The sequence below is a fragment of the Dermacentor andersoni genome, chromosome 4 (assembly GCF_023375885.2).
Source record: "Dermacentor andersoni chromosome 4, qqDerAnde1_hic_scaffold, whole genome shotgun sequence".
Lineage (NCBI taxonomy): Eukaryota > Metazoa > Arthropoda > Arachnida > Ixodida > Ixodidae > Dermacentor > Dermacentor andersoni.
The window spans coordinates 49730790-49758504 of NC_092817.1; the positions used below are offsets into that span (position 1 = coordinate 49730790).

General features: G+C 43.5%; 1 protein-coding gene across 2 annotated transcripts; it reads right to left on the reverse strand.

The window, feature by feature from the left end:
- Window positions 1-589: 589 nt before the first annotated feature.
- Window positions 590-27715, reverse strand: LOC126537115 (uncharacterized). 2 transcript variants are annotated; one of them, XM_050184263.3, is made up of 12 exons: window positions 27637-27715; window positions 26690-26785; window positions 24193-24309; window positions 21433-21589; window positions 19103-19230; window positions 18656-18706; window positions 16238-16348; window positions 13268-13469; window positions 10336-10515; window positions 8642-8842; window positions 4555-4769; window positions 590-1674 (listed from the first exon to the last, which is right to left on the reverse strand). In XM_050184263.3, exons 2-12 carry the CDS (start codon window positions 26768-26770, stop codon window positions 1486-1488), a joined length of 1632 nt encoding a protein of 543 aa, XP_050040220.2. In that variant the 5' UTR covers window positions 26771-26785; window positions 27637-27715; the 3' UTR covers window positions 590-1485. The 2 variants fall into 2 exon arrangements, with proteins under 2 accessions (XP_050040220.2, XP_050040219.2); XM_050184262.3 differs by lacking the exon at window positions 27637-27715 and adding an exon at window positions 27419-27605.

The following is a 27715-nucleotide window of genomic DNA, read 5'->3' on the forward strand; positions in this document are numbered from 1 at the left end:
TCCCAATTTTTGAAGGGCTCTTTTAAAAAATTGCGGTCCTAAATGAAAATTTTGCTTCCAACAGTCACTAGAATTTAACGTTCTCTCAAATGCAACAAGTTTCATTAAAATTGGCCCAGTGGTTACCTTAAAAAAGCACTTCTGTGCTTTACATTAATAGATTTACATTTAATAGGTAGCATCGGAGTAGGGCCCAAGCCTAAAGCTTCCTCTTAACTTATTTCACTTGCAATCAAAAGCTGTAGAGGCCGACAGATGGAAACCACTGTAGAATAGAAATAAGCGGGGCTGGACCAGGGCGGCACGTCATGGACAGGCTGACAGATGTCTTGGTAACTAGGGCTATTTAACACACAAGCCCTGCTTACAACTTAACGTGCTGCATGTCACTGCGTGCAGTTCACTGGGCACAGCATAGCGTCTTTTGAAACAGTAGTGATTATGTTGTGGCCTCTGAGACTAAAGGCATGGCACTCCCACAATCTTGGAGGCCATATAACAAACACGTCAGAACACACCTTCCCTCTAGCTTGGAGTGACAACGCATGAGCACAGTGCAAGTAAAAAAAAAAAACGGATACAACCAGACTACACATTAGCTATATCCTTTATTTCTACACTCTGAGACAACTTCTGATGCACAGCATTAACAATGTCTCGGCATTTTTATACAAAACAAAAAGTGACTCATTCAATCTATCTTTCACAGTCATACATTAGTTTGTGCGCTCAAAGGCATTTTTATTATCCTGTACACTGATTTACATTTGACGAGTTCATAAGGTGACTTTCTTTAATTACAGAAGGAAATTTGACGTGAGATGATCATTCTTGTGATCCAAAATTCCTAGTGGTGACTTACACCAGAAACTGAGTAGACAACAATTCATTAATTAGCAAAGCATCACTTATATACAGACCTTTAAAGTAAAAACATTAGTGAACATTCAACAACTATGGAATTCAGGCTGGTCAGTGATCCACGCATGTTCACTTAGCAGCAATCCTGAGACTATCACCAGTTTTGGCATACCTGTTGCTAGACCAGTGGTGAAACATACCGATGTTCCACATTGTTCAGCAATCCCAAGGAAGGTTTTGTAGGGCAAATTATAGGTAGAAAGCCAATACATTCTGCAATGAGTTTAGGGATAGATATCATGAAACTGGTGATAATCTCCAAATTCCTACCGAGTGGATGTGCTTTCATATCGACCACCTTGAATTCCATGTTTGCAATATCTCCACCAAAGTTCTGTAAAAAGTTGATGAGCTTTAGATAACAAACAACAATTACTACACCACTTCTGCTATAAACATTGGTCAACGAAAAATTGTGACATTGTCTCAAAATCCCTTACATTTAGTAACTAGTGCCAGTGGATGCTGTAATGCCTCATTATATGTACAAAGAAAAAAAAAATAAGAAAGAAGGAAGGAAACAATGAACATTGGTGATGAACACAGATGAAGGCATGCCAATGCTCAGTGGTCGGACATGGAGGCCGTAGCGATGACATCGTCCCCTCCGAGGACACTGTCCTGTTGCTCTTCGGATGCAGTCAAGGCTTGGTCTTGTTGAAGTGCCAACTGCTGCAGTGCCAGCAGCTGAGCAGGGTTAGCCACGAGCAAGATTTGCTGGCCGGATGGTGTCTGTACTAGTGTGCCTTCCTCCTGGAGAGAGGACAAAAGAGTGAAACCATATCTCAGTCTTTCAGTCTATTTCTAGTCTTTTATGTAACAGTGGTTCATATTGTCAAGTTGCAGTAATGTTGAACCAGACAGTACTATAACTGTGAGACAAGAATCCATCTCTTTATTGGGCGAACTTGTGTCCAGAAATACAAGTAACACTGAAAGTACAATGATAGCGGCGAGCACAGTCATTGGTTGTTAAAGTCTGTGATGGTACCGAGCAGACGCCAGGTGGCGTAGAGTCGAAGGCACGAGACGGTAGGCAACAGTGGGTGGCGGGGAGTGAGAAGATGGAAGGCGTGTGTGGCATGCTGGGAGTGCGCGACAACGAACTGACTGAGTGAAGTAATCGGCGGAGCAAGCCGCGTGCGGTGCGGCAGACTGTGTGTGTGTGCGTGCGTGCGCCGAGGATTTCCCAAAATAAAGAACGCACTTGACAAGTCCGATCTACAGGCCAAGTGTGTCGGCTATTTATACATGGCTCATCGTACATTACAGTGTAATCACTGGGGCTTGTGTACATTAAAGAATGTACAGCACTATTCGCTTTGTGCCTGCCGATTAGACAAGATTCTTTCACTAAGGAATCGGGGAAAATATTTGAGAAAGTTCTGATATATAGTTCTGAATGCTGAATGATAACATTGTAGCAGTGGTTGGCCAGTGAGAAACAGTCACCGGAAAAAGATGAACAATGTACGCATGTTAATGTACTGAGTGTTGCCCACAGGAGACAGGTACGAAATGGCTTTCACATAGAAGTTTTCGAACAGTGAAATTTTTTAGCTGAATCAAATATGAATACTGTTCAATTGATTGGGCTTCTCTAACGTCAAGTCAAGTATACTTAATATTTTTCAACATCTGAAGATATGACAAGAAATGCAGAGAGGAACGGTGACAAAAGAAAAGTATGTTTATTTCATTAAAAGCAATTCTATTTCAAAGTTTTTTAGCAAAAGGCTCTCTCACCTCTGGCAAGCTCGCTTCTAAACATTGTATATCAGTGGCATGAATGCAAACTACTTCTGCATTAACACCTTAAAGCAGTGTCACTCAAACTGCGGGTCATGACTCCCAAATGGGTCATGAGGTTTATTCTGGGAGTCGTGGAGGGTCCAACTATATATACATTATGCTTGCCGGAACAGAAATGAATTGTCAGTCTTGGTGGACGTACTCTTTCAATGCCATTTTTTGAAGAGTAACACACACACGCACACTTTTTCGTAAATCCTGAAAAAGACTGGTCCCCTGGTCGGAACTGTTGAAATTAAATACTTGTTCTGTTTACCTTGTAGCATCGCTCAAGCTCTTTTCGTTTGAAAAGGTAGCCATTTGGAAAGGTAGAAACGGTAGGTTATTATGCAGAGTGTAATATTAGGTTTGGCCATAAGATCGACGGCAAAATGGAAAGACAGACAGCGACCTAAACCTTCAGTCGCCACAAAGAAAACTTCACTGAACATGGCCTCCCAACTCCAGCTAGTCTTGCGTCACTGAAACTGTAGAAGAGGGGAGTTGAGCAGATAGTTTTATCAAGAAACCAAATACATCCTTTTTATTAAAACACATGAATAAATTAATCCTTGTTAAAAACATTAAGAAGTATTTTTGGTTGCTCTCTTTGCTGTGGTTAATGCCTCTTAAATAAATTAAAATGTTAATGTATCTGTGTCATTGAAAAAGGTAAATGTTCAGAAGGTTTATAAAGATGGAGGGGACCATGGTAGGTTTGGTACAGTAGACTTACGTTAACTTGACTTTGTTCAATTCAATTTTTTGGTCAATTTAATCTTGACTGAAGGTCCCCGCTGGCATGTATGCCCATAATGAAAGTTTGCGCCTATGGGCCCAAACTTTCATTATTTCGGTCCTAAGATTGGCCTTAGGCAGATAATTTGAACTTGTCCAGTCAACATGCCCATGCATGACTCGTATGGTGACCCCAGTAGCAACCACTTTACTGGCAGCACCTGTCTTGGAAGAGCTTAGGGGAATGTATTGAACACATGTAAAATCTCCTGTTGAAAATGCCTATTTTTGGCCTGCACTAGAATTATTTTTAAAAAATAACGGCTGCTCACAATGTCTGATTACATGTTTACCCGGTTCTAACATGCAACTTTTACTCCCCCCCTCCCCCCCAAGGAAATAGCCGAAAACAGCTGAAACAAGCCAAAAACAGGCTCCAGATCAATTCTGACTACTGGGGTATCTTTAACGTGCCCCTAATGCACGGTACATGGGCGTTTTTGCATTTTGCCTTGAAATGCGGCTGTGGTGGCCAGGATTTGATCCCGTATCCTCATGATTTGCAGCGCAACACCACAGCCACTAAGCCACCGCGGCGGGTGCTCCTTGGGAGGAATACCACACATTTTCTAAAGTCTGCCCCAATTATGCACCTTATGTGGAATATCATATGCAGCTTATTAGCTATTCTTTACCTCTAGGCGCAGGCACACGAGCAGAATTAAATTTGTAATAGCAATGACTGAGAAACAGAACAATGTTTTTAGAATACAGTGACTTATTGACTGCATGGTAGCCGGTTTTACGTGCTTCAGAAGCTTGTCAGAGCTTGTCTGAAGCAAATAACTATCTGACATGGTGTCTTGTGCTGCCACATGAGGATGGCACAGGTACCACCATTTTATTTATTGAATGCATTTCTTTTTGCTGTTGCACTGCCTCACCTTTGATCACCTTTACAACTTCTTTGCAAACAGCATTTATTTTCCGTAAAACTTGACTCAGCATTTGTAGAATCACAGAATGAGTTGCAATTTGTTAACTTTATGAAAAATTCGGAACTGCCAGGTATGCCACCAGCAGTGACCCCAGATAAACACTTGCCTGTAATGTCTGGGGGTCGAACGAGAGGCGCAGGGTGTCGCCAGCTGCACCACCCGCCTGCTGCACCACCAAGGTTGTCGTAGTGGCAGCCGTGCTAGACATGTTCGCCGCCCTACGGCGTCTTCCAGCTGGCTTTGGCTCGTGCATGACCTCTACGTCTTGGATAGTTTCTGCTTCATCCAGGTCTGCTTCCAGCTCTTCCTCCACACCCAGTTCTGCATGTGATAAGGGGGCAACGATACACTACTTTGCGCAGGTCCTTTGAGAGACACCGAAGTAAATTTTATTTTATTTATTTATTTATAAACCTACATCCCCCAGTAAGGCATTATTGTAGGGGTGTTGAAACAAAAGCCACAATCAAAATAAGAAAGCAGACAGGCACAGATGTCACTTGAAAATTTAACTAGAGCATACATCTTGCAAGGAAGAGGAAAACTTATTTGCGGGAACATGGATGACACTCGCATCTAACTGATTCCACTTGTGAATCGTAAAAGCAAAAAACCGATGCGGAAATACATTCGTATGGGTTCCTTTGTAGCAACTGCTACGATTGGGTGGGTGTCTTATTTTCCCATAAATTAATCACTTCTCTCCACTTTGCAGGTTCCCGCAGAACTATTTCGTCAAACTCTTGCCTATACTTCGAGTTGACAAATTCGACTTCACCCTGCCATCTGCTAGCCGCCTGGTTAGCCCAGATGGTAGAGCGGCTGCTCCAGAAAGGCGGTGATCCCGGGTTCAAGTCCCGGACAGGGACGAATTTTTTTTTTTTCCAACTGTGAGGCTTTTCTTTTGAGGAACCCGTATGGGTTTCTTTTGTAGCAATTGCTATGGTTGGGTGGATGTCTCATTTTCCCTTCAATTACTTCTCTCCACCTTGCAGGTTTCCGCAGAACTATTACGTCAAACGTGAAGAAATGTTTTAAAGGGGTTTTTCAACACATTTTAATGAACTCGTGACATAATTGACATATATGTATATATTTGACTCGTGACTTTGACATATATCCTGACGCACCACTGTGCAATGCTATGTGGAGTAGCAATGCTTCCCGACAAACTGCAGCATGCAGATGCACACTATGGTAGAGGTCAGCGAAACTTCACTGGTGGCGTGGTCTTGCACTGCATAGAGCCCTTCCATCCAAACAGCACCATGTATATAAACAGGCTTTAGCACTGTGGAGGAGCCGGTACAACTTGAGAAGATGACGGATGCCGGATACCGAAGTACATAACAGAATTTTTATAAGAAGACTGTTGATGCAGTGGAATATTGTCAGCTTTAGACGCGTGATGCAATATGAACACTGTCAGCTTTGCAGACACTTTTGTGGCCTTTGATAATATAATAATTGATTGTGGTGTTTCCATAAAATCCAGCAAATAGCCATACGAGGGCGCCATTGAGTCATCATGTGGAGTTCAAATGGCAAGGATCTGACAAAGCTGCGGTAAAGCATGAAGCAATCTTTATACATTACTTGCTTGCATGAAAGTGAGTAATACTTGGCTTGTGTGCTCACAGCAGCATTGTCTCACGTCTAGTACAATTTATTTACCATGTTCAAAAAGTGTTGCAGGGACACTAACATACACACCTGGGGTGTATTTAATTTGTGTATTGCCCATCTGGTTCGTGTCGCTAGCTGCAATTTTGTAGCATTTTGCGAATTTCAATACACCGTGACACAGCAGCAAATCATATTGTATATGATGCCTGAAAAGTGAGAACACCAAATGCCGACACAATCGCTGCACCACTGGCGTGAGTGACAACACCTGGAAGTACGACACATCCATACATAGTACAATGTTTTTGGCAGCACCTTGTTTTAATCCTGCTTTTAACTGCTGTTCTTGTTCCTTTTCGCTTTTAGTTCAGCAGCAGCACAAGGCCGTTAGCCTCATTCAACTTGTGATGTTTTGGCTCGTTTAACCCTTTGAAGGTTTTTGCCATACATGTACGGCGGCAGTTTTCTGTTTCGCAAGGTCTTTGCTGTACGGGTACGGTTCCGATCCTCCGTTTGAAATTTCGCGCCATGATGACGATGCGTGCTCACCGAGAGGTGCTGCCACCTCTTAGCGCTTACCAGAAGCGTTTGAAATTTGTGCTACCTTCTTGGGGAGATAAACAGAACTGATTGCTAGCTTCAGCGCATCGCTCAGACTGCGGCAACGCCCCTTTGGCGGTCTCGGTTTCGCCGCATGATCGCAACGGAGGCGTGCGAAACGTGATTTTCTTTGTCGGCACTCTCTTGCAGGGCGGTGGAAGTTGATTTCTATCTTGATTGGCGCTGCTCTTAGCATGTTTATCAGCGCCATTCGCGAAGTATTCTCGCTCTCAGTGGCAACGCGCTTTCGCGGTTTCGGTTCCACCGCGTGATCGCAACGGAGGCGCGCGAAACGCGATTTTTCTCTTTGTCGGCACGCTCTCGCAGGGACGGCGGAAGTTGATTTCTATCTTGATTGGCACTGCTCTTAGCTTGTTTGTCACCAACGTCTTAGCTTGTTTATCACCACCGCTCACGAGGTATTCTCGCTCTCTGCAGCAACGCGCTTACGTGAGAGGGTGCATCAGACCTCTGCCCAAGGCAGCCGCACGCAGAGATGTCATGTGTGCGCCAATACAACTCCTCGCTCCAAGAGAACAGACACATTTTAGGTGTGCAGACTGCGATAAGGCACTGTGCGTAGACCCATGTTTCAAGGAGTACCACGCTCAGAAATACTATTGAACATTTTGCAGTTCTGAGTGATGCCGACACCAAAATACTGTTCCTAATTATTTTTTAGTATTTATTCCCAACTTTATACATCTTGTACATTCAAGATCCGCAATAAAGTAATTTGACCACCTGGGAAAGTTTTTTTCAAAATAATTCGACCCTCAAAGGGTTAAGGGCCATCAGATGTAATGCACCCTGAGCATCCAGCCTATCTGTACAGTAAAATCTAGTTAATTTGGAAAATATGATAATTGGGACTCATCCTCTTGCCCTGGGAAGCATATAGATTATTTACTGGCATTAAACTCTCATTAATTCAAACGTTTTTGGCTGTGCAATAGTTAATTCAGATTACCGCCAGTGCACACAGAATAACTGTAAATGTGCGACGCAGAGGAGCAAAAGCAGGGCAGGTAGCACTAGTGTCCAACGGAAGCGGCAGAGTCTGTATCACCTTAGTCATCAGTTGAAACCACCTGGTAATTACAAGAACCCTTTGCACCTTTTTCTTGCTTTTATCATCATGCATAGCACACCATTGGCTGTGTGCCTGCAGTACTGCATGGTTGCTATCCGTGGTGGCAACAATAGCAACCCCGAATTTTTCTGCACCAGCTGTGGAAAGCACTAGTTTCGTTCTGTCTTAGTAAATAGCATGCGATGCTAGAAACACCGCAGAGACCACTGAGGATGAAAAGCAGTTTTAATGCAACCCTCACACTGGCGTCAAACTGACATCAAACTGAATTCAAACTGATTGGCTAAATTGCGACAAAAGATTAATTGTTAGACAGCTCACAGACAGAAAAAATAATCGGACTGCATGTGCAGTAGTGGAAATCACGTCAACTTGAACAAAGATGCGCATCTCATGCTGATGACATACTTTGAAGGAAGCTGAAAGGCCCTCGCCGCTGTGAGCACTTATCAGTCAAGAGAAGATGAGAATCACCGCTTCGACGCCGATTTTGTGTAAAATAAAAATGAGACTAGCAGAGTACATAAAGGCACGTTAATGCAGTAAGACCACTTACTTACTGGTTTTATTTGGCACATTCATTCTGGCCCTGTGAAATCCAAGTTTACAAGATTTTAATGTAACAGAATGCCTAATGCCATCTGCAATATAATGCACAATACATCAGCTCATAGAGCTGAGGAAACACCCACACACGTGTGCAGCACTAATGCTATTTGAAGTACAACGCATTACACATCAGTGGTAAGAGTACTAAAAAACACTCGCATACATGCACGTGTATGTACGTGCATACATGCACATGCACGTGGCCCCAGAGGGATGGTAACAACGTAGCAAAAGCTGACAAGTATTCCTAGAAGTGCCGACATACCAAGGCGGGGGTCGTCCATGAGCAAGCCATGGGCTGTCCGCTTGTGCATGGCCAGAGTGGAGGTCTGCCGGTAGTTCTTGCCGCACAGGTTGCACATGTACGGCTTGCTGTGTGTGTGCACCACGTGGTGCTTGTACAGGGACGAGTATTCGGTGAAGCGCTTACCGCAGGATGCCACCAAGCACACGTATGGCTTCTCGCCTGCATACGCAGCGAGAAGCAAATGACAAAAATGGGAATTGTCGAAGACCAGAGGCTCGCATAGCATGAGCCAGAGACACACGTATCAATTAGATCAGTGCAGCTAGTCAGAACAGTACATTTTCTGCCACTTGCATGTACAATGATGCCCCCTTTGATGAAAGCCCTTGCAACAGTCAAGTTCATGTGTGACTCAGTGTGGCTTTGAAAATCTACACAATTAGCAGCTCTGAGTATAAGTCATTAACAGCCATCATCTGTGATAAAGGAAGTACTAGTAATTGGCACATAACAAAAAAGAAATGTGATATCTATGCACTCATGCTGGTATGCTGCTTTATTTTCTCAGTAACTTAGGTGGGTGTGGCATCAAAACAGCATGACATCTGAAATGACATGCTGTTATGATTGTCTGCTTCAATGCCACGCCAGAGCTTAAGAAGGTGAAGAAATTAAACTATGACAAAAAAACTGTTCTCTCAGTCCCTAAGCAACTATGAAATGGAATTGCCTGTGATGCAATACATGCCCTACTCTCATTCCCACTGATAGTTGTTAATGAACATTTACATAGCTTCCAACGCATGAGCATTGAATTTCGTAAACAACTGAGCTTTATTTATGATTATTTACATTAGACGCAGCACATAATAACCAGCAACCTAGGCAAAGCAGACACTTAGAGGCAATGCAGTGTTCTTAGATCACTGTGACTTTTTCAGTGCCTTTGCATTTGCTGATTTAGCCTGCTTCAGGAAGATGTCCCAATAAACATGCCTGAAGCAGTAGCCCTCTATTTAGTGCCTTGCATTGCCACAAAAGGGTGGCACAGCGTACTACTGCAACTTTTTTCTTGTATGCATCTTTTTCTTCAATCTAGGTCGCCTTATCTTTCCACACCTAACATTTTTATGAACAAAGCATATTTTTGTAAAAATTGATGCAACATTCATAAAATCATCGAACGAGCCCAAATTTGTAAACTTTCCGACAAATTCAGGAGACTTGGCAGGTATGGATTGCTAGTAGCCCTGAAAGTGTCCCCAACACAAAAATTAAAACTGGTTGAGTAATAGGAAATCAAATGTTATAAGACTGCTCCAAGGAGGCAAGGATTCTCTTAGAATCTTAGAATTCGTGCAAGGTATAGACTTTCTAGCAAAACCTTATGGGTCGAGTACTTTACGATTTCGACTATGCCATTACACCTTGTCCCCTAAAGCCTGTAGTTATGTCCACTACTGCTGTGAAACTCGTTCAGCAAAACTGATCCTTTTGTCTCAAATCCCCTATTCTGACTAATTAGAGAAGGTCAACGCTGAAACACACGGTACATGTGGTGACTGCACGTGATACCACTGGGCCTGCTCACCAAGCTTGATGGGTGATTTTGTTGTGACAATCTTTCTAAATCGCTGTAAATCACTTTGAGCTTGCTACAGGTGAACAAGAATAAAGATCCAGGAACAGGGCAGCCCTCCCACAATACAAACCTGTGTGAATGCGTATGTGATTCTTGTAGTTAGTGGCACTGGCAAAGGAACGGCCGCAGTTCTCCTCTTTGCAGACGTAAGGTCGCTCGCCAGTGTGCGTGCGCATGTGCACCTTTCGGATGTTTGAGGTGGTGAAGGCACGATTGCAATCCTCAAAAGGGCACTTGAAAGGCCGTTCCCCTGCACAGGTAAACAATGCCGCAACGTTCAAGATATGCAGTGAATGTCTGCAGCCCAACAATGCAAAACAAACTAAAAAACAACTGTGACTGCATTCGTTTACAGTCTAACTGGTTTATAACGACTACACTTATTACCTATAAGCTGCTCAATTTATCAGGTAAGTTAATATACCCAAACATGTCTATAACACACATAAACGAATTTTGTGATGCATTCGTTATATGTAGAATCTCGAGTAGAGTAAAGGAGGAAGAAAGGAACATATCTTCTTAGACCTTAAACAACACGTAGTAAGCAATGATGCTAGTCTGTGCATTCACCTGTTTCTCAGCATCACTAAGAATGGCGTTCTCAATGCATAAGATAGTGTAGACCTGTTCCAGCCGACTTCACTGTTGGAGCAGCACCAGTGCAGGACATTCACTGTGCTTTCTGAAGCATCAGGCAAGCCAGATCTTAACATTCAAGAGTTTGATAGTGTTGGCAGTGGAAACCCAGAGTTTTATATATAACATGTCTGGTTCATTATGAGGGAATTAGTGTTTTACATGAGTATCAGTCAGTAGGTTTCAGACGTTTGATATAGAGAATAATTCACTTTATATGGCTTCATTATATTTGGGTTCGACTGCAGTTACAGACTGCACCACTTTTGAGAACAAGCCACCTGACTTACGTGAAGGTGAACATGAACACAGGATAAATTATGAGCTCTTACGTCTAAAGCAGAGCATATTACCTCAGTAACAAACACAGACTATTTTGTACCAATTCCTTTTCTCACTATCAGTTCTGATAGCAGAGGCATGGGTTCATGTGAGCCAATTAATGAAGGGCAAGAGTGGTAAATGAAAGGAATAAAGAAAAACACCGTATAGTAGACTTGTGTAAGGTCCGCACTTTCCTTTTCACAATTTGGACGAGGTACAGTCCTTACACGGGACCGAACATACTGGCCAAAATGGTGCCAGCGCAGCCAGTGACTTGTGCACATCCCAGATGTGTCCCTACATCAAAGGTCAATGCGGAGCTCTCTCCATCTAGTAGCGGCCCGGGAAAGTGCGCAGCGCACGAAAATTCACCGATGCGCGAGCGGCATCTTGGCACCGAAAGCGATTGCTTCTCCGTTGCGAATTCAGGCTGCCAAGTAGGGGGTACGGCCCTTACATGAGTCTATATGGTATGTCCCCAGAATTCAGCCTGAGGGAAAGCTTTATCAGCAATACTACTTTTGCAGTTGCTTTTTAACACTTTTAACATCCAAATTGATTCCGAAAAAGACTTGCCAAATCTTCTTAAATAGTCCTAATTTTTTTTTTGTCATTCTGATTCTGAAAATACATTACTTGATTGGTTTCTGGTTTGAATCAATGTGAAAATTAACACGCACTGTGACTCACGCGCACTACCCAATGTGTCCTCGTCATCACCTAACACTGTCTGATACTCGTACAACTTTAGTCGCTCTCAGAGACAAATTTGAGGTCTTCAGCAATGCTGCTGACAGAACTACTCCAAGCAGCGGCTCTTTTTCTAGAGACATCACTGACACATGCATTCCTCATGTGTGCCGCCATTTTTAAATCTCCGTTGCTGGGCTAAACACATGGTAAGTGTGCTAAATGTGTTTTTTTCTGGACTTCTACTGCCCTCTAGTGTAGAAAATTGAAATTAAAGCAAACTATCAACTGTTACTCGTCTTTGGTGATGAAAGCAGCACAACATTGGTCTGAACGAGTGTTACTTGTCATTTGCGATATTGGTGCAACCTGCTATGACGAGTACAACATGGGATTAGGCGTTAACTCTCTCCCTACTGTGGGAAAAATAGGTGTTTTTGTAGGTTACACCAGGTTTCTTTTTCCGAAGGAACTGCTGCACTTTTCATGCATAAGTTTTATTAACAACGTCTACGTCGTAAAAAAGATATAATTATAATTGCCATAATCAAGATTGTGGGATGAAATTGAACAAAGGTTGTAAAGGCATGCTTGTATCTACTAAGAAAAAAGTGTAACAAGAATTATGAGATATACAAGATGTACTGTTGTCTCATAACAGGTCTACAGGTCTACCACTACAAAAATTTTACTGGAAGCGCTACAGTTGGGCGTGCCATGCAGCGAAGCAGTTCCTCAATGTAGAACATTGTGGAATGTTGCATGTTTTGCAGTAAACACTTGATTTCTGCTCAAATTTCCTGTCAAAGCATTTCTTGTAGTTTCTATAAGTTCTATCAAGCACTACAAACGACAACGGGCCAAAGCAAAAAGCGAAACTAGCTGGGCTGCGGCCACCGATTTTCCAGGCTGGTATGTGTCGTCGTCGCCCTCAGAGTAAAAGAGTGACGAAAAGGCAACATCTCGACTCACTGCTGCTCAATCTATTGATAAAATCAGCCGCAGAGCAGCAGAATAATGAGATCTGCAATCTTTCAAAGTGTGTGCGGTGCTTCCGAAGGCAGCTATTTTTGCTTTCTACTTTGATGATTGCAAAACTTCAAAGCGCGTTCAAAAATTACCACAAACCGAGAAAAATGCGGATTGATTAGGAATCGAAAATATAGTTCCTTTCTTTCCTGTCCAATGGTGCAGTGCGTCCATGAGCGGCACAGAAGAGGTTTCACAACATTTAAAGATCAGTCATAGTCCAGCACTAATCTTATGCCATGTTTGCACTTAGAGCTGGTTAATTATGATCCATAGGTTACAGAGACAGCGTATGTTGCAAGACGGCCACACAGACACACCTGTATGCGTGCGAACATGCTTTTGCAGGTCTCCAGAAGTCTTGAAAGTCTTGGTGCAGCCGTCATGTGTGCACCGGTAGGGCGTCTCGCCTGTGTGGACGCGTGTGTGGCTCTTGAGGCCATAGCCAGTAACGAAGCTCTTGTTGCAGCCGACCACCAGGCACTTGAAGGGTCGATCACCGGAGTGTATGCGCCCATGCACCTGTTCCACCAGGAACAACAGGCTATGGCAGCAAAGCCCACACAGCCCAACAATCACAAGATAATCTGGGCTGGTTTGCAAACAGACCACTCCATTTAATATCTATGAGAAACCTGATAAGGGTAATTCATTGTAAGATGAGCACAGTAAGAGTGCAGTGAAAAGCAAGCAGCGAATAGCATTGGAGATTGTGTCTCCTTGCCTGACCCCGTTCTTGATAGATAACTTTCTGCTTTTTTTGTGGAGACCCAAGGGAACTGCAGAATCTTTGTAGACATTTCCCAAAGTGCTCACTCATGCCTTTCGCACTCCTTGATTACACAATGCCTCCATGACTGCTGGTATCTCTACTGAACCAAATGCCTTTTCATGATATATAAAAGCCATACTGAGTAAAACGGAAACAGCATGACACAGGACGATCGAGTAAAGAGCACAGGATAGAGCGCTGACTAGCAACCAAATGCTTTATTTGCAGAAGCACCATATAAGGACATCATTGAAGGCGACATAAAAGAAAGAAAAAGAAAATGGGTAAGCGTTAGCCACGGACGTAATCCAGTTATTTTGTTGATAGCGTGAGGTACATGGAACTGAAGCGTGGGTCACCACTTGAGAATATGCAAAAGGCCTCAAAGATTTCCTGGGCGCACTGTTCACTATGCTCTTTACTCGCTCGTCCTGCGTCGCGCTGTTTCTGCTTTATTCCTGTGATGAACCAACCAGCCCCTTTGAACACACTGCTAATGTCTATATAGAGAGGCTGATTGCACTCGGTAGATTTCTCAAATATCTGATTGATGACATGAATTTATCCATTGTAGAATATCCCTTCCTGAAGCCAACCTGTTTTATTGGTCGATTGTAGTCAAATGTGGCCCTCATTCTACTGAAAATTATCTTGGTGAATATTTTATACAATACTGAGAGCAAGCTAATGGGCCTATAATTAACTTCTTTAATGTCTCCCTTCTTATGGATTACTACAATGTTGGCATTCTTCCGGCTCTATGGTACACTTGAAGCCGTGAGGCATTGCTTATAAAGGGCCCCAAACATTTCAAGCATATCTCCTCCATCTCTGATTAAATCGGCTGTTAATCAATGTTCTCCTGCTGCTTTTTCTCGGGACATGCCTTCCAATGCGCTTCTAACTTCATCTCTAGTTATATAAGGAGCCTTTGCATCCTGTTCATCGTCACTTCCAATGAAGGTAGCATAGCTGCTCTAGGTACTGTACAAAAGGTCAGTATAGAATGCTTCTGATGCTTTCACTGTATCATCAAAATTGCCGATAAAATTATCCTGTTTACCTTTCACAGCATACATCTTGCCTTGTCCTATGCCAAGTTTTCTTCTCACTGATTTCATGCTGCGGCCATTTTTACTGCTTCCTCAATCTTTCCCACGCTGCTGAATTACAACAATGTTTATGAGTCAGTCAACAATGTTTATTGGTGATACAGAGACCATATACGTGTTTTTGATACATGCTGTGGTAGACCCAGGAGGCCTTGCTCTGGCATCTGATCCAATCTCGGATATCGAATTAAGGACCATCGCTGGTTCGTGGGCACAAAAGGAAAAGGTTCATGTGTGTACAGTCGAACCTGGATAATATTGAACCTGAAGGAGGTCACGAAAAATTACAATATATAGGTAATTCAATATATAAAATAAAAGTTCTATAAAAAAATTTTCATGCAGATTTTACTGCTGTTTGTTATACACAATAGTTTGTTATATGTGGGTTCAATATATCCGGGTTTGACTGTATTTCTTTCTGTGTTTCTGCCTTCCGCACTGTGCTCGTTTTGCCATGAGAAACTTGCCTAAACCTTAAGAAGTCCACAGCCGTGATCATCATAGTATTACAACACAACCAATGCTTGCATTGCCATGACTCATGAATAGGCAAATGACGTAATAGTTCTACGGAAACCCACAAGGTGGAGAGAAGTAATTAATAAAGGGAAAAATGAGACATCCACCCAATCGTAGCAATTGCTACAAAGGAAATCCATACAATGTCCCTTGAAAGAAAAGCCTCGCAGTTGTAGAAAAATTTGTCCTCGTCCGCAACTCGAACCTGAGACCACCGCCTTTCCAGGGCAGCCACTCTACCATCTGAGCTAAACAGGCAGCTAGCAGATGGCAGGGCGAAATTGAACTTATCAAGAACTCGAAGTGAAGGCAAGAGTTTGACATAATAGTTCTGGGGAAACCCGCACGGTGGAGAGAAGTAATTATAAAGGAAAAACGAGACATTCACCCAATCATAGCAATTGCTACAAAGAAAACCCATACGGGTTCCTCGAAAAAAAATCGTCGCAGTTGTAGAAAAATTTGTCCTGGCCTGGGACACAAACCTGAGGCCACCGCCTTTCCAGTGCAGTCACTCTACCATCTGAGCTAACCACGTGGTTAGCAGATGGCAGGGTGACGTCGGAACTTATGAACAACTCGAAGCAAAGGCAAGAGTTTGACGCTTTCTAGCCGCCTGGTTAGCCCAGATGGTAGAGCAGCTGCCCCGGAAAAGCGGCGGTCCCGGGTTTGAGTTCCGGACCAGAGCGAATTTTTCTTCAATTGCTTCCTTTATTAATAGGTACAATGTAGAAGACTGATTAAAAAATTTCATGGTTTTAAGCAAGGTACTTGAGCTTCACACTTACATTAAATTTACGAGGTACTTCATTAGTGATTCACTGAATTTTAACACAGCCATCGTTGTTTCAGAGTCCCTTTAAGAAACACAGCTAAATGCATACCTTGAGGTGGTGGGGTGTAGTGTACATTTTGCCACAGCCTTCAAAAGCACACATAAATGCTTTTTCACCTGGCGTCCCACTGCTGGAGCCCCCATTTGAAATGTGAACAATCTGCGAAGGAGAAAAGAGAATGCAGACGTGTATAATACACGATTAAAAGATGCACCACGATAGAATTTTTTTTATTGTTAAGTACGCTTTTAAACACTGCACATTTAATAATCAATGAAATGATGCCGATTGAAAAAAAGAAAAAAATTTGCCAACAATTACGATACGCCCTAATGCGAAATTTGCATGTAGCTCTACACATGTTTTCATTTCGTGTGTCAATATTTTGTATTATGATTACAGTAAAAGCTCGTTAACTTGAATTTCGCAGGGATGCAACAGAAATTCGAACTAATGAAAGTCAGAGAAAAAGATTGCTTGGTTAAGGCGCCTATATAGTCCGATGTGGCTTGAGCACATGTGCACATACGCTACGTCATGGTGGCGTGAACAACGTCTATACTTCAAAGCACTGGTGCAGCCAACGTAACCAGACACGGTCAACGTGGTCCAACGTGCCGACTGGCGTGGAGAAAAATTTCTTTTTCGCAGTTTCATCCGAAAAGCGAAGCATCAATTGGGATAGCAAATTAGTAGATAGCTGTACGAAGTAAGGATAGTAGTTTCGTCGGGGTATAAACTTGCAAACATTCTATTACTAACTAAATTAACAAGTACAGTGTCACGGATGCACAGGTAAACATGAACACATCTCACTCAATGAGCGCGGAAACTCGCTGAAAGACGCTGGAGTGAGGAATCGCGGCAGTAGCAGCGCGAATTGACCTTCGTATAGCTCTTACGCGAACGAAACGTGGAAAGCACACAGCATACGAAGCTACCAGCACTATGTGCACTCTGCAAATATGGCAGATCGCTTTGAAGAAGAGGCCCACGCGGGCGTGCACTTTGGCGGCATCAAAGATACGGCCCCTGCATGGTCGCGCCGTAAGCAGCAGCCGCTGAAGAGAACGTCCCCGCCCCCGTCGCTCCCACCTTCTGCCTCACCCCCGTGCCTCACGTGCGACAGGACAGGGCGCACATCTGCCTTGCCTTCCTCGCTCGCTCGCGCACGCGAGATTGAGCCAGGTACGCCAGCTCACCCTCGCACGCTTTCATTCACACATATAGCATACGGTGCATGGCGACAATTTTATTGCCCTGAAGCTTTAAACGGAACCTCATGGGAGAAGCGACCTGCAACAGAGGCGTTGGCCATGTCTGGCCAGGCGCAAACGTGTCTTTCTCCAGTCAGGCCCAAACAAAGGGAAGCAAATGGAAAAAAACAAAGTCGCACGGCCCACCAGCGTTGCCGACATGCTCACGCGCACTAGCACTCTCCCCATCCACGATGGCATGGAGTTTGAATTATCGACGACGGTGGGGATTTCAGTGTGAATTAGCGGGATGTGTTACATATTGGTTTGAATACATTGCTGGACGGACCGCGGCGGCTACTTTGAACTATGCGAAATTTCGAATTAACGAGTTGTTAATTAACAAGCTTTTGCTGTATATAGGCCCATGGTTTATATTAGGAAGAGAATGCTGTGAGTAGCACGCTTCGTTTCCATACAGACGATGTGTGCTACTCTGGCGCCATATCACAGCCATCGTCGTCGCACAGCCTGTCTTGCGCAGCACTACGCTTTTCGTCTCCCACTTTCATTCCACCAACAACGAGAGCGTCCCTTCATCGTGGGGAAATTGTACCACCAGTGTCCGTGGCGACAACACTCAAGGGAGAGCCACATCAAGCCTTACTCGTAGCCGCTCGCCATTGCCCCTTGAAAGATCAGTGATTCCCGCCCCGCTCGCTGGTACCGCGAACTGACCTAAACAGCTGATGCTATGGATGAGCATAGCCCTTCCTACCACACGCCACCCCCCCTCCCCCCTAAGCACAGATGAGACCGCCCACGCAGCTGTGGATGCCATGGCCACCGACAACCCAGCAAATGCACAGGCCATTTCTCCTCCGCTCCTCCTCCGCTTTCCTCCTCGCGCGCTCTTCTTTAATCTACTGCTGTACTCATTCACTCGGTTACGCCGAAGTACGAGGAGGCTCACCGACACACAATGCGGGCGCCTATGAGCTGTGTTCTAAAAGAAAGTGTAAAGTGAGCATATTAGCTCTTAACAGCTGCACATGAGGTTACCATGTGAGACAAATCAACATCTTCCGCAGCTAACACCTTATCTATGACCTTGCGACAAAAAAGCTGAATGTACGGCCATTGCATTGGCAGACTGCATTGTAAAAAAGCTGATAAACAATTAAGAAACACTACTCACACTTCAGGAATATTTCAACTAAGGCACATTATTGTAGCCGATATACTGCTTGCTAGGAAGAACTGAACTCACATTTGTAGATCTTGCGCCAGTCTCTTCTTCTTGAATGTTATCACCTGAAGCCTGCAAAAGCCAACACTCTTGTAAGAGAAACCAGTTTCCTCGAGGAAAAGTCAAGTCATCATAAGATTCTAACCTAAAACCTAATGCAGAGATAGCTTCACATCATATGTGTGCAATTATTTTAGCTGAAATTGCTTGTGGAATATTTTACTCAACTCTCACTAAATGAAGAGGTAAATGACTGCAATGCCTGTAACCATCACCTCAAATTACATTTTTTTTTTTTGATAAGCACGTAACATAGACAGTATGTTAACTCATTATTGTTACATAAGTACATGAGAATGCTACATGCATATGTTCAGCAATAGTCCACTGACATATATTTATATTTATTGTGAAATGTATATTGAATGTGGAAATGCAAATAAAGAAAAGAGTAAAAGCAGGACCTACCTGAGCAGCAATGCTTTCTAACCCAAGTGTAGCCTCTGACACATCAGAGCCGAACAACTGCTCAGCAGTTGTCGTCGTGGAGATGTAGGCAGTTGTGCCGTCTTCTAAGGTCACTGCCTGGAGGCCCTCTAAAGGCAGAAGACGGAATAAAAAATTGTGGCTATTCACAATAGGGACCGTGAGAAAAAAAAAAAAGGAGTGCTTGTTGCAAGGCAGGATTTTGAATAAGAAAAAGCAATGCACCACTGACTCTCCGTCTCATTCGGTGCATACAATTAAGGAGCTCAATACCAAGTTCTACACCTTACCTCCTTTCAAGAGCTTTGCAAAATTAAATTGTGGAATTTAACCTTCTGAAACTGCACAATGTGTTATGAGGAATGGCATAGTGGAGGACTCCGTGTTAAACCTGACCATCTGGGGTTCTTCAACACGCACCTAAAACGAATGGCACACGAGCGTTTTTGACGGAAAAAAGGGAACACCGACCAAGACAAATTTTCAGCTTCCACATCAGAGCCTTGATGTCTTGTAATTTACCACTAAAAAAAGTGTACCTTTTGTTCGTCGTGCCTCTTCCGACTAGACCAGATCCCTTCAAACCCCAGATTTCTATGAGTGTTTGCATTCCTCCCCCATCGAAATTCAGCTGCTGCAGCAAAGTAGAATCAGTGGCCTTGTGCTCTGCAGTGCGATGCTAGAGCAACTGAGTCACTACAGCGGTAAGTGAGCTTTACAGCTTGTCTTCCTTGGTGTTCATTATGTTCAGAAGGCCATCAATACAGTATTATCAAGGATGAAGATTCAATTGAGAGCACGCTGCCTTGCATGGCTTTGGTGTCACTGCATTGCACATGTAGCAGTGTCCTTTTTATTTTCCCTAGTTCAGAGGCAACTAGACTGCACCAGAAGCTGTAATAAAACCCTGTTGTTTGTTTACTACAGTTCTTTAGTTTTAAGAGCAATAGCATATGTATGTGTTTCCAGTAGCTAAAGAAACTGCATAAAGGCTACAGGCAGTCTCCTAACATGTTGAAACTGTTAAAGGGCCCCTCACCAGGCTACATTGCAAATTTTGGGGACATATTCTCGGACAATCACTTTCGGCTATACTATCGCCTTCTCTTGACACAGTGCTCAACTAGCCAATTAGCTCATCCAGTTTTGCTCAACCAGCCAATCAGTGCACGCCTGATGGCTGAGGCGATAGTATTGTCGAAAGTGATCGTCCCAGAATACATCCCTTGGTTACACACTGTAGGTTGCTGCGCACCATTAAGGCAGCATCTTACTGGAAGGAATAATTTTTAAAATGTGTTCACAACTACAGGAGATGGGAGAAATTGAAATTCCGTATTGTCATGCTGCCAGGAGGAAAGCTTCCTCGCCAACGTAGACACTCTCTCCTTCTGCCTTGACTATGGTCCACAAGCAACGTTCCTTCCTTGCCTTCTCATGCACAGGACCCAAGGAATTGGTCACGTTTATGTCACAAGCTCTGACTCACTTTTTTTTTCTCTTACTCGTCTTGCTGCGGGGCACACTCCCAGTGGGTGCGCTGAGTGATTTACCGGGGACACATACCATAATTGGTGAAGTTGACACTCTGTCTTATGTAGAGGCATCTGTGCATGTGACATTGACTCTCTGGCTGCAATTGGGGCAAGATCAGGGGGCGCGCTTGTTTGAGATTTGAGCTGTTTTTGCACAGTGCAGCCGCCTGATACTTTGTAGAAATGACTGCCACCGTGTGATCCATGCACGCCGTGCTTGCGTGTTAGCAACGTCCAAAACAGGTGAGGGGTTATTTAACCACCAATCAATCCCAAGCTGTACTCGCCATGGGAGGTTGTACCAATATTGCCAATGACCAGTCACGCTCATTCAGCTCGATGTTGTGCTGCTCCCCCTGCCAAAGACGAGTTACAGTTGGCATTGAGGAAAAGCTGCCCTCAAGAGAAACTTTCTTCTTTTTTTAAAAAAAATTTTTGTGTTAATTCTAACCAGAAACCAAGCAAGTCATACTTTTCAGAATCAGAATGACAGCAAAAATTATGACAACATAAAAAAAATCTGGAAACTGGAAACTTCGGTAGTTTTCCCAGAATTAATTTGGGACTTAAATGGTTGAAGAGGATTCTGTCATTAACAGGAGCACGTAAGACTGCGATGAAGGTTTATGGTCTGATAGGATAAGTTCAATGATGAAAAGTTAACAGTTGTTTATTCTTTCTTCTCGTAACAATCATCTGTGTCAAGTGCAGCTAGTAATGTTTGTAAGTTCCTTCCTTGTCACCTTAGAATGACAAAGATGTAATTGGCCAACAAACCTATGGCTCCCCTTGGTCCAGCTTGTATGTAAGCTGTGGAGCCATCCTCCAGGGTAATGGCATGCGTGGTTCCACCTAGAAGCTTGGGATCTAAGCCTTGGAGAAATGCCGTCGAGCCATCTTCCAGTTTGACTCCAAGGCCACATGGGTCAACTTCCTATGGCACGTACAAGAGAAATTTCAAAAACTTCAAATTTTAAGGTAATTTTTATGCTTAAAAAGGGAACAGATATGACACCCATGCAACATTAACATATGGCCTCATTCATGAAACAGGATCAAAATGGCAGCTTTGATGTGAAAGTTTATCTGACACAACTCTGGCAGTTGCTTTCAAACCGGTAATTTTTCAAACTGCTTTCCTGTTATACACAGAACACAGTGATAAAACAGAAAATTCCGGGATAATAATTTAACAAGGTGGATGGTGGTATTGCAAACAATACCATTCACCATGCACATTCACCAGGACTGACATGACTATTATTGAGCTGATTAGCAGATTTGCAGACATAGCTAAAGGAAACAATAGAAAAGAGCACACTGCAAGGCTTGAGCTTTCTCAAAAGCCATGACCTGGCACGGCCCAAGGGCTGATTTTAGAAATTTTGATGCGGGCCTAAGAGCTTTGGGCTTAGGATGGGAGAGTGACTCGTAATGCACTCATGATGCATCACGAAGGCTCTCTCTTTCATGTGATAGAAAAATGCACCAACTCTGTGTGCCTAGTGGCCACCAGTGATGCTAACGAGGGCCAGCAAACCTGCGGTCTGAGTATCGCATTTCAGGACGGAGAGCCAGGACGGGTCCACATTTTCCAGGCCCTTGCGGGTCCAGGCCAGGTTTTAAACCACCGGACCATGCATGGGTGGGCCAGTTCATGATACTTTTGAGCTTGGGCCGAGCACGTACCAGAAGAAAAAACGACCAATGCAGTGCTCCACGAGAGACTGCCTTAACCTCTACTTGAACAATGGCACAGTACTGGAAAGCTTGTATGTGCTCTATTAAAGGGCTCCTCACCAGGCCCCATAGCAAATTTTGGTTATACGCTGGAAGTTGTTACGTGTCTGCTAGGTAGCATTCTGCCACAAAAATTTTTCAAATCAGCTCATTAATAGCCAAGATAGAAATATTTCAGTGCCGCGAACCCAATTTCAGAAGGCAAGCTCCACTGCATAGCGAGACACTCTCTCCACTTGCACTGCCTAGCCTCCGCAAGCGAATTCCTTCCCTGCATTCTCCCATACCGGACCTCGAGGATCACGTGATGCACACGTCACGGGCCCCGCCTTCATTTCCTTTTTTCTCCTCACTTTTTTTTTGTTTCCCCTGCGCTTCTGCTGACGGCGTTGCGCATGAGCTGTTGTGATGTCTCGTCTCGCGCAGCACTCGATTTTGCACGCTGTGCACAAGGCACATGACTAGCGGTATAATTCAGTGCTACATGAATACCGAGGCAGAACAAATGGATCGCAGAGCATAATCATGCACTGGAACATGGTAGAAAATGGCATAGTTTCGGTACCTGTGCACGTGACTACACGACCGTGGGAATAAGCAAACGAAGCGGAAGTACAGCTCTCTTGCTTCGGTGCGAAACATGCAGACATTCCGTTTGTGTGTTTTATTATTTCTCTAAACTTCAATTCGTCAATTCAAGCAACAGATCAAACAAATTACAGATGTTGCCTTGAATAATTATCGAAGTCACGTGTCATCACAAGCAATGTCACACTGCGGACACGACTACGTATGCACAGGGACATGACTACGGTACCGCCCGGCTTGGAGTGCGGTCGCCGCAAGGGTAAAGGGAAAACGGCGTTCGATTGAAAGTTCAGACCTTTCCGGGGCGTGTAGCGATGTAATTCTTTGCAGACACGATCGTTAGCGCGCACTATATGCTCTGCGCTTAGTCAGCTCAAAATGGCCAGACCTGGCGAGGGGCCCTTTAATCATACCGTGAAACATTCACCTAGTGGCACTGTTCGATAACCACCCATTTTCAAGATTTGCCAAGTCCCACAGAAATGCATTTCGACTCACATAACTTGTGTGGTTAGAAATACCACATTTGCATGATTCTGCCGTGCCACCCATTGTAACACGTAGTTACATTACCATCCAAATATAGAAATCTTGCAGCCGATTCTACTGCACACATCAAGTAACGAAACATGAGTTGATGCTAGCATGCAGAAATGATTTTATGGAACATACAAAGGCACACAGCCATGTATACAGCTGAATCTTAGCAGCTAGCTAGTCACTATCATAGACAGACGACACCTACTTTTCGTTGTCTACTGGCAGCAGAAAGTAATCTTCAGTTCCATTTAATGTATTAGAGATGCCACGCTTCTTGAAGACTTGCATAACCACAGTCTGCGGGTGGGCATTCCATGCACCATTAACTTACCTCGCTACGTCTCCAAGCGTCGCTTTCTTCAAACGACCCGTTTAATGGCCGTGTGGCTAACTACCTTGCATAGAGTGTTTTTTTTTTTTTTTTTAGTAAGAATCAGTTTCATTTTTGATTTTGATAGAATTAGTTGCAATTGTAATGCACATGCAAATTTGAAAACACCTTTTATTAAAAAGAAGTGTGCGTTATAATTGTGCAAATATGGTATTTCCTGTAGGACAGTTAGAAGAGGACGGTTTTCTCGTGTCTTGTAGACAAAGCGAACTTTTCTGACAAACACTGCGAAAAAAAAAAAAAAAAAAAAAAAAAAAAAAAAAAAAAGCACTACTGACCTGTGAGAGACCAAGAGTAGCCACGGCCGAGGCAACCTCAGCCCCTCCAGGATCACACAGGTCTTGGTTAGACGTTTCTTCTTCTATCTCTGCTGCTGCCACCGCGACATCTTCGTCCTGAGAAACAAAAACCCTGTGATTGACATCGTAGCTGTACGTCAAACTGCACGGTGGCCAATTAATTTCAAACAATTTCATAACACTGTACAAGTGTCTACATCAGACAGTCCCTAAGCAGGTTGTCCCATTGTGAGCAACCAGTACTCTTTCATCTGCTTGCTTTCCTGTTAATGCGCGTGTGCGTGTCCGTGTGCATGCACGTACGTATAACGTAGGTCGAGTGATAAGAGCACTGCATGTGACGCAGAGGTTGCAAGTTTGATTGATGCAAGTAGTGAAATGTAGCGCCATCCCTTTTCTTGTCTTGCTTTTTTTTATACGAAATTATTACACTACAACAAGTTCCCTCTCATAGCGCATGACACATTATCTCGTCTATACATCCCTTGTCAGCCGTGACTATTGGTCTAATCTGATATGGTATTAAAAACTGAGCCCTTCATTCTTTGAGCATGACTTGGCAAATCATGTCTACAAGAGATCAAATTTAGGGATGTTGAATAGAAAAATTTCCATATTGAAGTGAATAAAAATATTAGAGAAAAACGACCTTTGACTACTGAATCAAATACAAAATATTTTGTCCCCCCCCCAAAGAAAGTGAAATATGAAGTTTTCATAAAGTCCATATGATTGTAAAAGAAGAATACTTAATTAGCACGTGTGGATAGGCTAATTGGTCCTTTTAGTCTTTCCTGCATTGCTGCCTTAATAACCTTATTTAACTTATTTGATACATGCACATAGAGTCGTTAACTGAGGAGAGATAGAATTGCTTTCAGTTACCCAGTGAACCATGGCAATGGTAGAAATGAAACGAGGGAGGAGCACGCCAGCAGACACATAAAGAATGTCATGTCCATTGAAGGAGACAAGAGTGATACTACGGTACCACACTGTTTCAAGCCGATAGAGACCTTGCAAGATTGGCCAATTAAAAAATAAAAAGCTTAGCCAATCCTTGAATGCCTGGAATTTTTTAAGCAGAAGTTATCTGTCACTTGCATTTGCCTGGAAACTCATTTTTTCTGCGCAGCAGCTGTGGCTCTCCTGCAGCGAAATCCCTTGGAACACTCCCCTCACCCATCGATCGCTCTTCCTCGAGCCTCCTATAAGTGTTAAAATCTCTATATATGCTTTATATTAGAAGAGAAATCAATATTTGACTATACTGTACAATGAATGCTCGAATTAAACACCAAGACAAATTATTTAATGTCCAATTATTTGCACACCCCTAGCACACCTGTTAGATAACCTGTTTATAATATGGTTCCTGGGTTATTGTCAAAGAATGCTCATCTGATATCAACACTATAAAATGCAGCCCAGCACTACACAGGTGGGACATGTACAGTTGTACTGTAGCACACTAAATCAGCCAGCTAACAACCAATTACATCAGTCCATCCAAGTTCAGAAACAAACAATGCTGCTATACAGTCGTGTAATCTGACAAACATGAAAACTATTACACACCAGCAAGAAATTTTCGCCAGAGCTATCCGATTTTTTACAACAATTTCATTCAAATGCATTAGATATCAGTGAAACTGCTTTACAAGTAGTTTAATGTACACTTGCAGTGTACAGCTACAAGGAAAAGTATGGAGAGCGAAATGGCACAAAATTTTATTTTTTATTCACAGCCAAAGCATGCAGACCCCAATGCAATATGCTGCCCCAACTCCACAGTGGATGGCTGTGCTTGAAGAAATATTCAATATTAGCTGATGCCGTGGTCACTAAATGTTTGCTCCAGAGAGTGCAGATTTTCTCTGTGATGTAGCGGTCATACATACTGGCTCTCAACTGCAGTGTGTATATGGCACTCTTTGGTCATACATGGCCCTTGCGCCATTAAACACTACTCATAAACTACAGTATGTGGAAACCTTGGGGTTCTAACTTGGCTAGAATTCAGTGAATTCAGAGCTGTCCACAGATATTGCCAGATAAGTGCTTCAAAGAGCACACTTTATGAAAAAGTGAGGCAAGCAAGGCATCTACAGCATATTGTGCTCACCTCAATCAATTATAGAAAGAAAGCTTGTGGTGAACTCGACTTTTTACAGTCTGCAAACTAAGCACTGAATATGACAGCAGCCAATGTTTAATAATAAAGAGTATGAAACGAAAGCTTGGCAGCAGAAAATATTTTTTTGGCTGCAGCTTGAAGTTTAAGAAAACATCTATCGAAGAGAAAAGGTTACTCAAAAGTGTGCCGCAAAGACTTGTGGGAGCATCAACAGTTTAGCAATGGATGCTTGATAACCAATCGTAAAAGATTTAGAATTAAGGCATACTCACCACCTTGAGCCAAAAACAACAAACAACAAAAGTAAATAAATACGCTTTCAGAAAATGTCTTGCCTACCAAGGTCACGTTTGGAGTAAGCAGGAGGCTGACGACTTCCTGAACATTACTGGCTCCTTCATTGCTCTCTTGGTCATCCATTCGAAGCTGCTAGACCTGCATGACGTACTGGCGTAAGTAAAGATACACACAAAGTGTCCTTTCAATATATTTATTAAATTCCCGAGTTGCCTACTAAACCAAACAGGCACCGGCAGAAACAAAGCGCATGGCTTTTCTGGTCAGCACGGTTGCAAAACATGCAGCTGAAAGTTTGTGTATTGTGGGCATTGAACGTAATGATATGCACTGCAGTGAGCGGTGCACATGCGCCAGTGTTTTGCGCCTGCGCTACAACAATGGAAAACAGCCTTCTCACAGGATAAAGGATTCACATTTCAAGATCGTCCAAAAGACTATTTTTGTTATCCCAATGTATCGCACGTAGCAGCACTACCTACGTCGTCGACACGAACTAATAAGGTGTTCGCTAAATCAGAGAACACGTGCGTAATTCGCAATACGCGGCTGGCAAGAGCAGGATGGGCCGGCCGTGAAGGCTGCATAACCTGTGGCGAGGCACATCTGTCAAAGGTACGCGTCTGACATTCACTGAGTGCTTCCAAACTACGATGTCGAATATAATATAGCCGTTTTGGAACTACGCAGTGCCTCCCTTAACGTAATGGTGCACCTCAATGCGAGTGTTGCAAAACAAGCAAGGCTAGCAACGTGTCGGGCATAGTTTACCATTTAAAGAACGACGTGACGGCATCTCGTTTCGGCAAATGGCGACCTCGCAGCACATTTTGAGCATTTGCGATCATAAAAACAGCCGCTATGGGTTATTTTTTGCCTAAAATTGACCACACTTGTCGGCTCGAACACGCTGCGCGGTCGACACCAATGAAACAGCATCCGAAGACACTCGAAGAATCTTGGGAAAAAATTGAACACTGGGAACTCACCTGCCTGCCCACCATGCACAGCGAAAAGAATATGGCGACCGGAGGGCGCCCTCATCAGTGTGGCCAGACGCTGTCAAAA

What these genes read in the sequence shown, in the direction of transcription:
- LOC126537115 (XM_050184263.3), bottom strand. Translation starts at nt 26,770, where the DNA reads ATGGATGACCAAGAGAGCAATGAAGGAGCCAGTAATGTTCAGGAAGTC. An exon ending in TTACTCCAAACGTGACCTTG is followed by an intron (nt 24,310 to 26,689) that starts GTAGGCAAGACA and finishes TTTGTTTCTCAG; the next exon opens with GACGAAGATGTCGCGGTGGC. An exon ending in TCACATACGCATTCACACAG is followed by an intron (nt 8,843 to 10,335) that starts GTTTGTATTGTG and finishes CTGCGTATGCAG; the next exon opens with GCGAGAAGCCATACGTGTGC.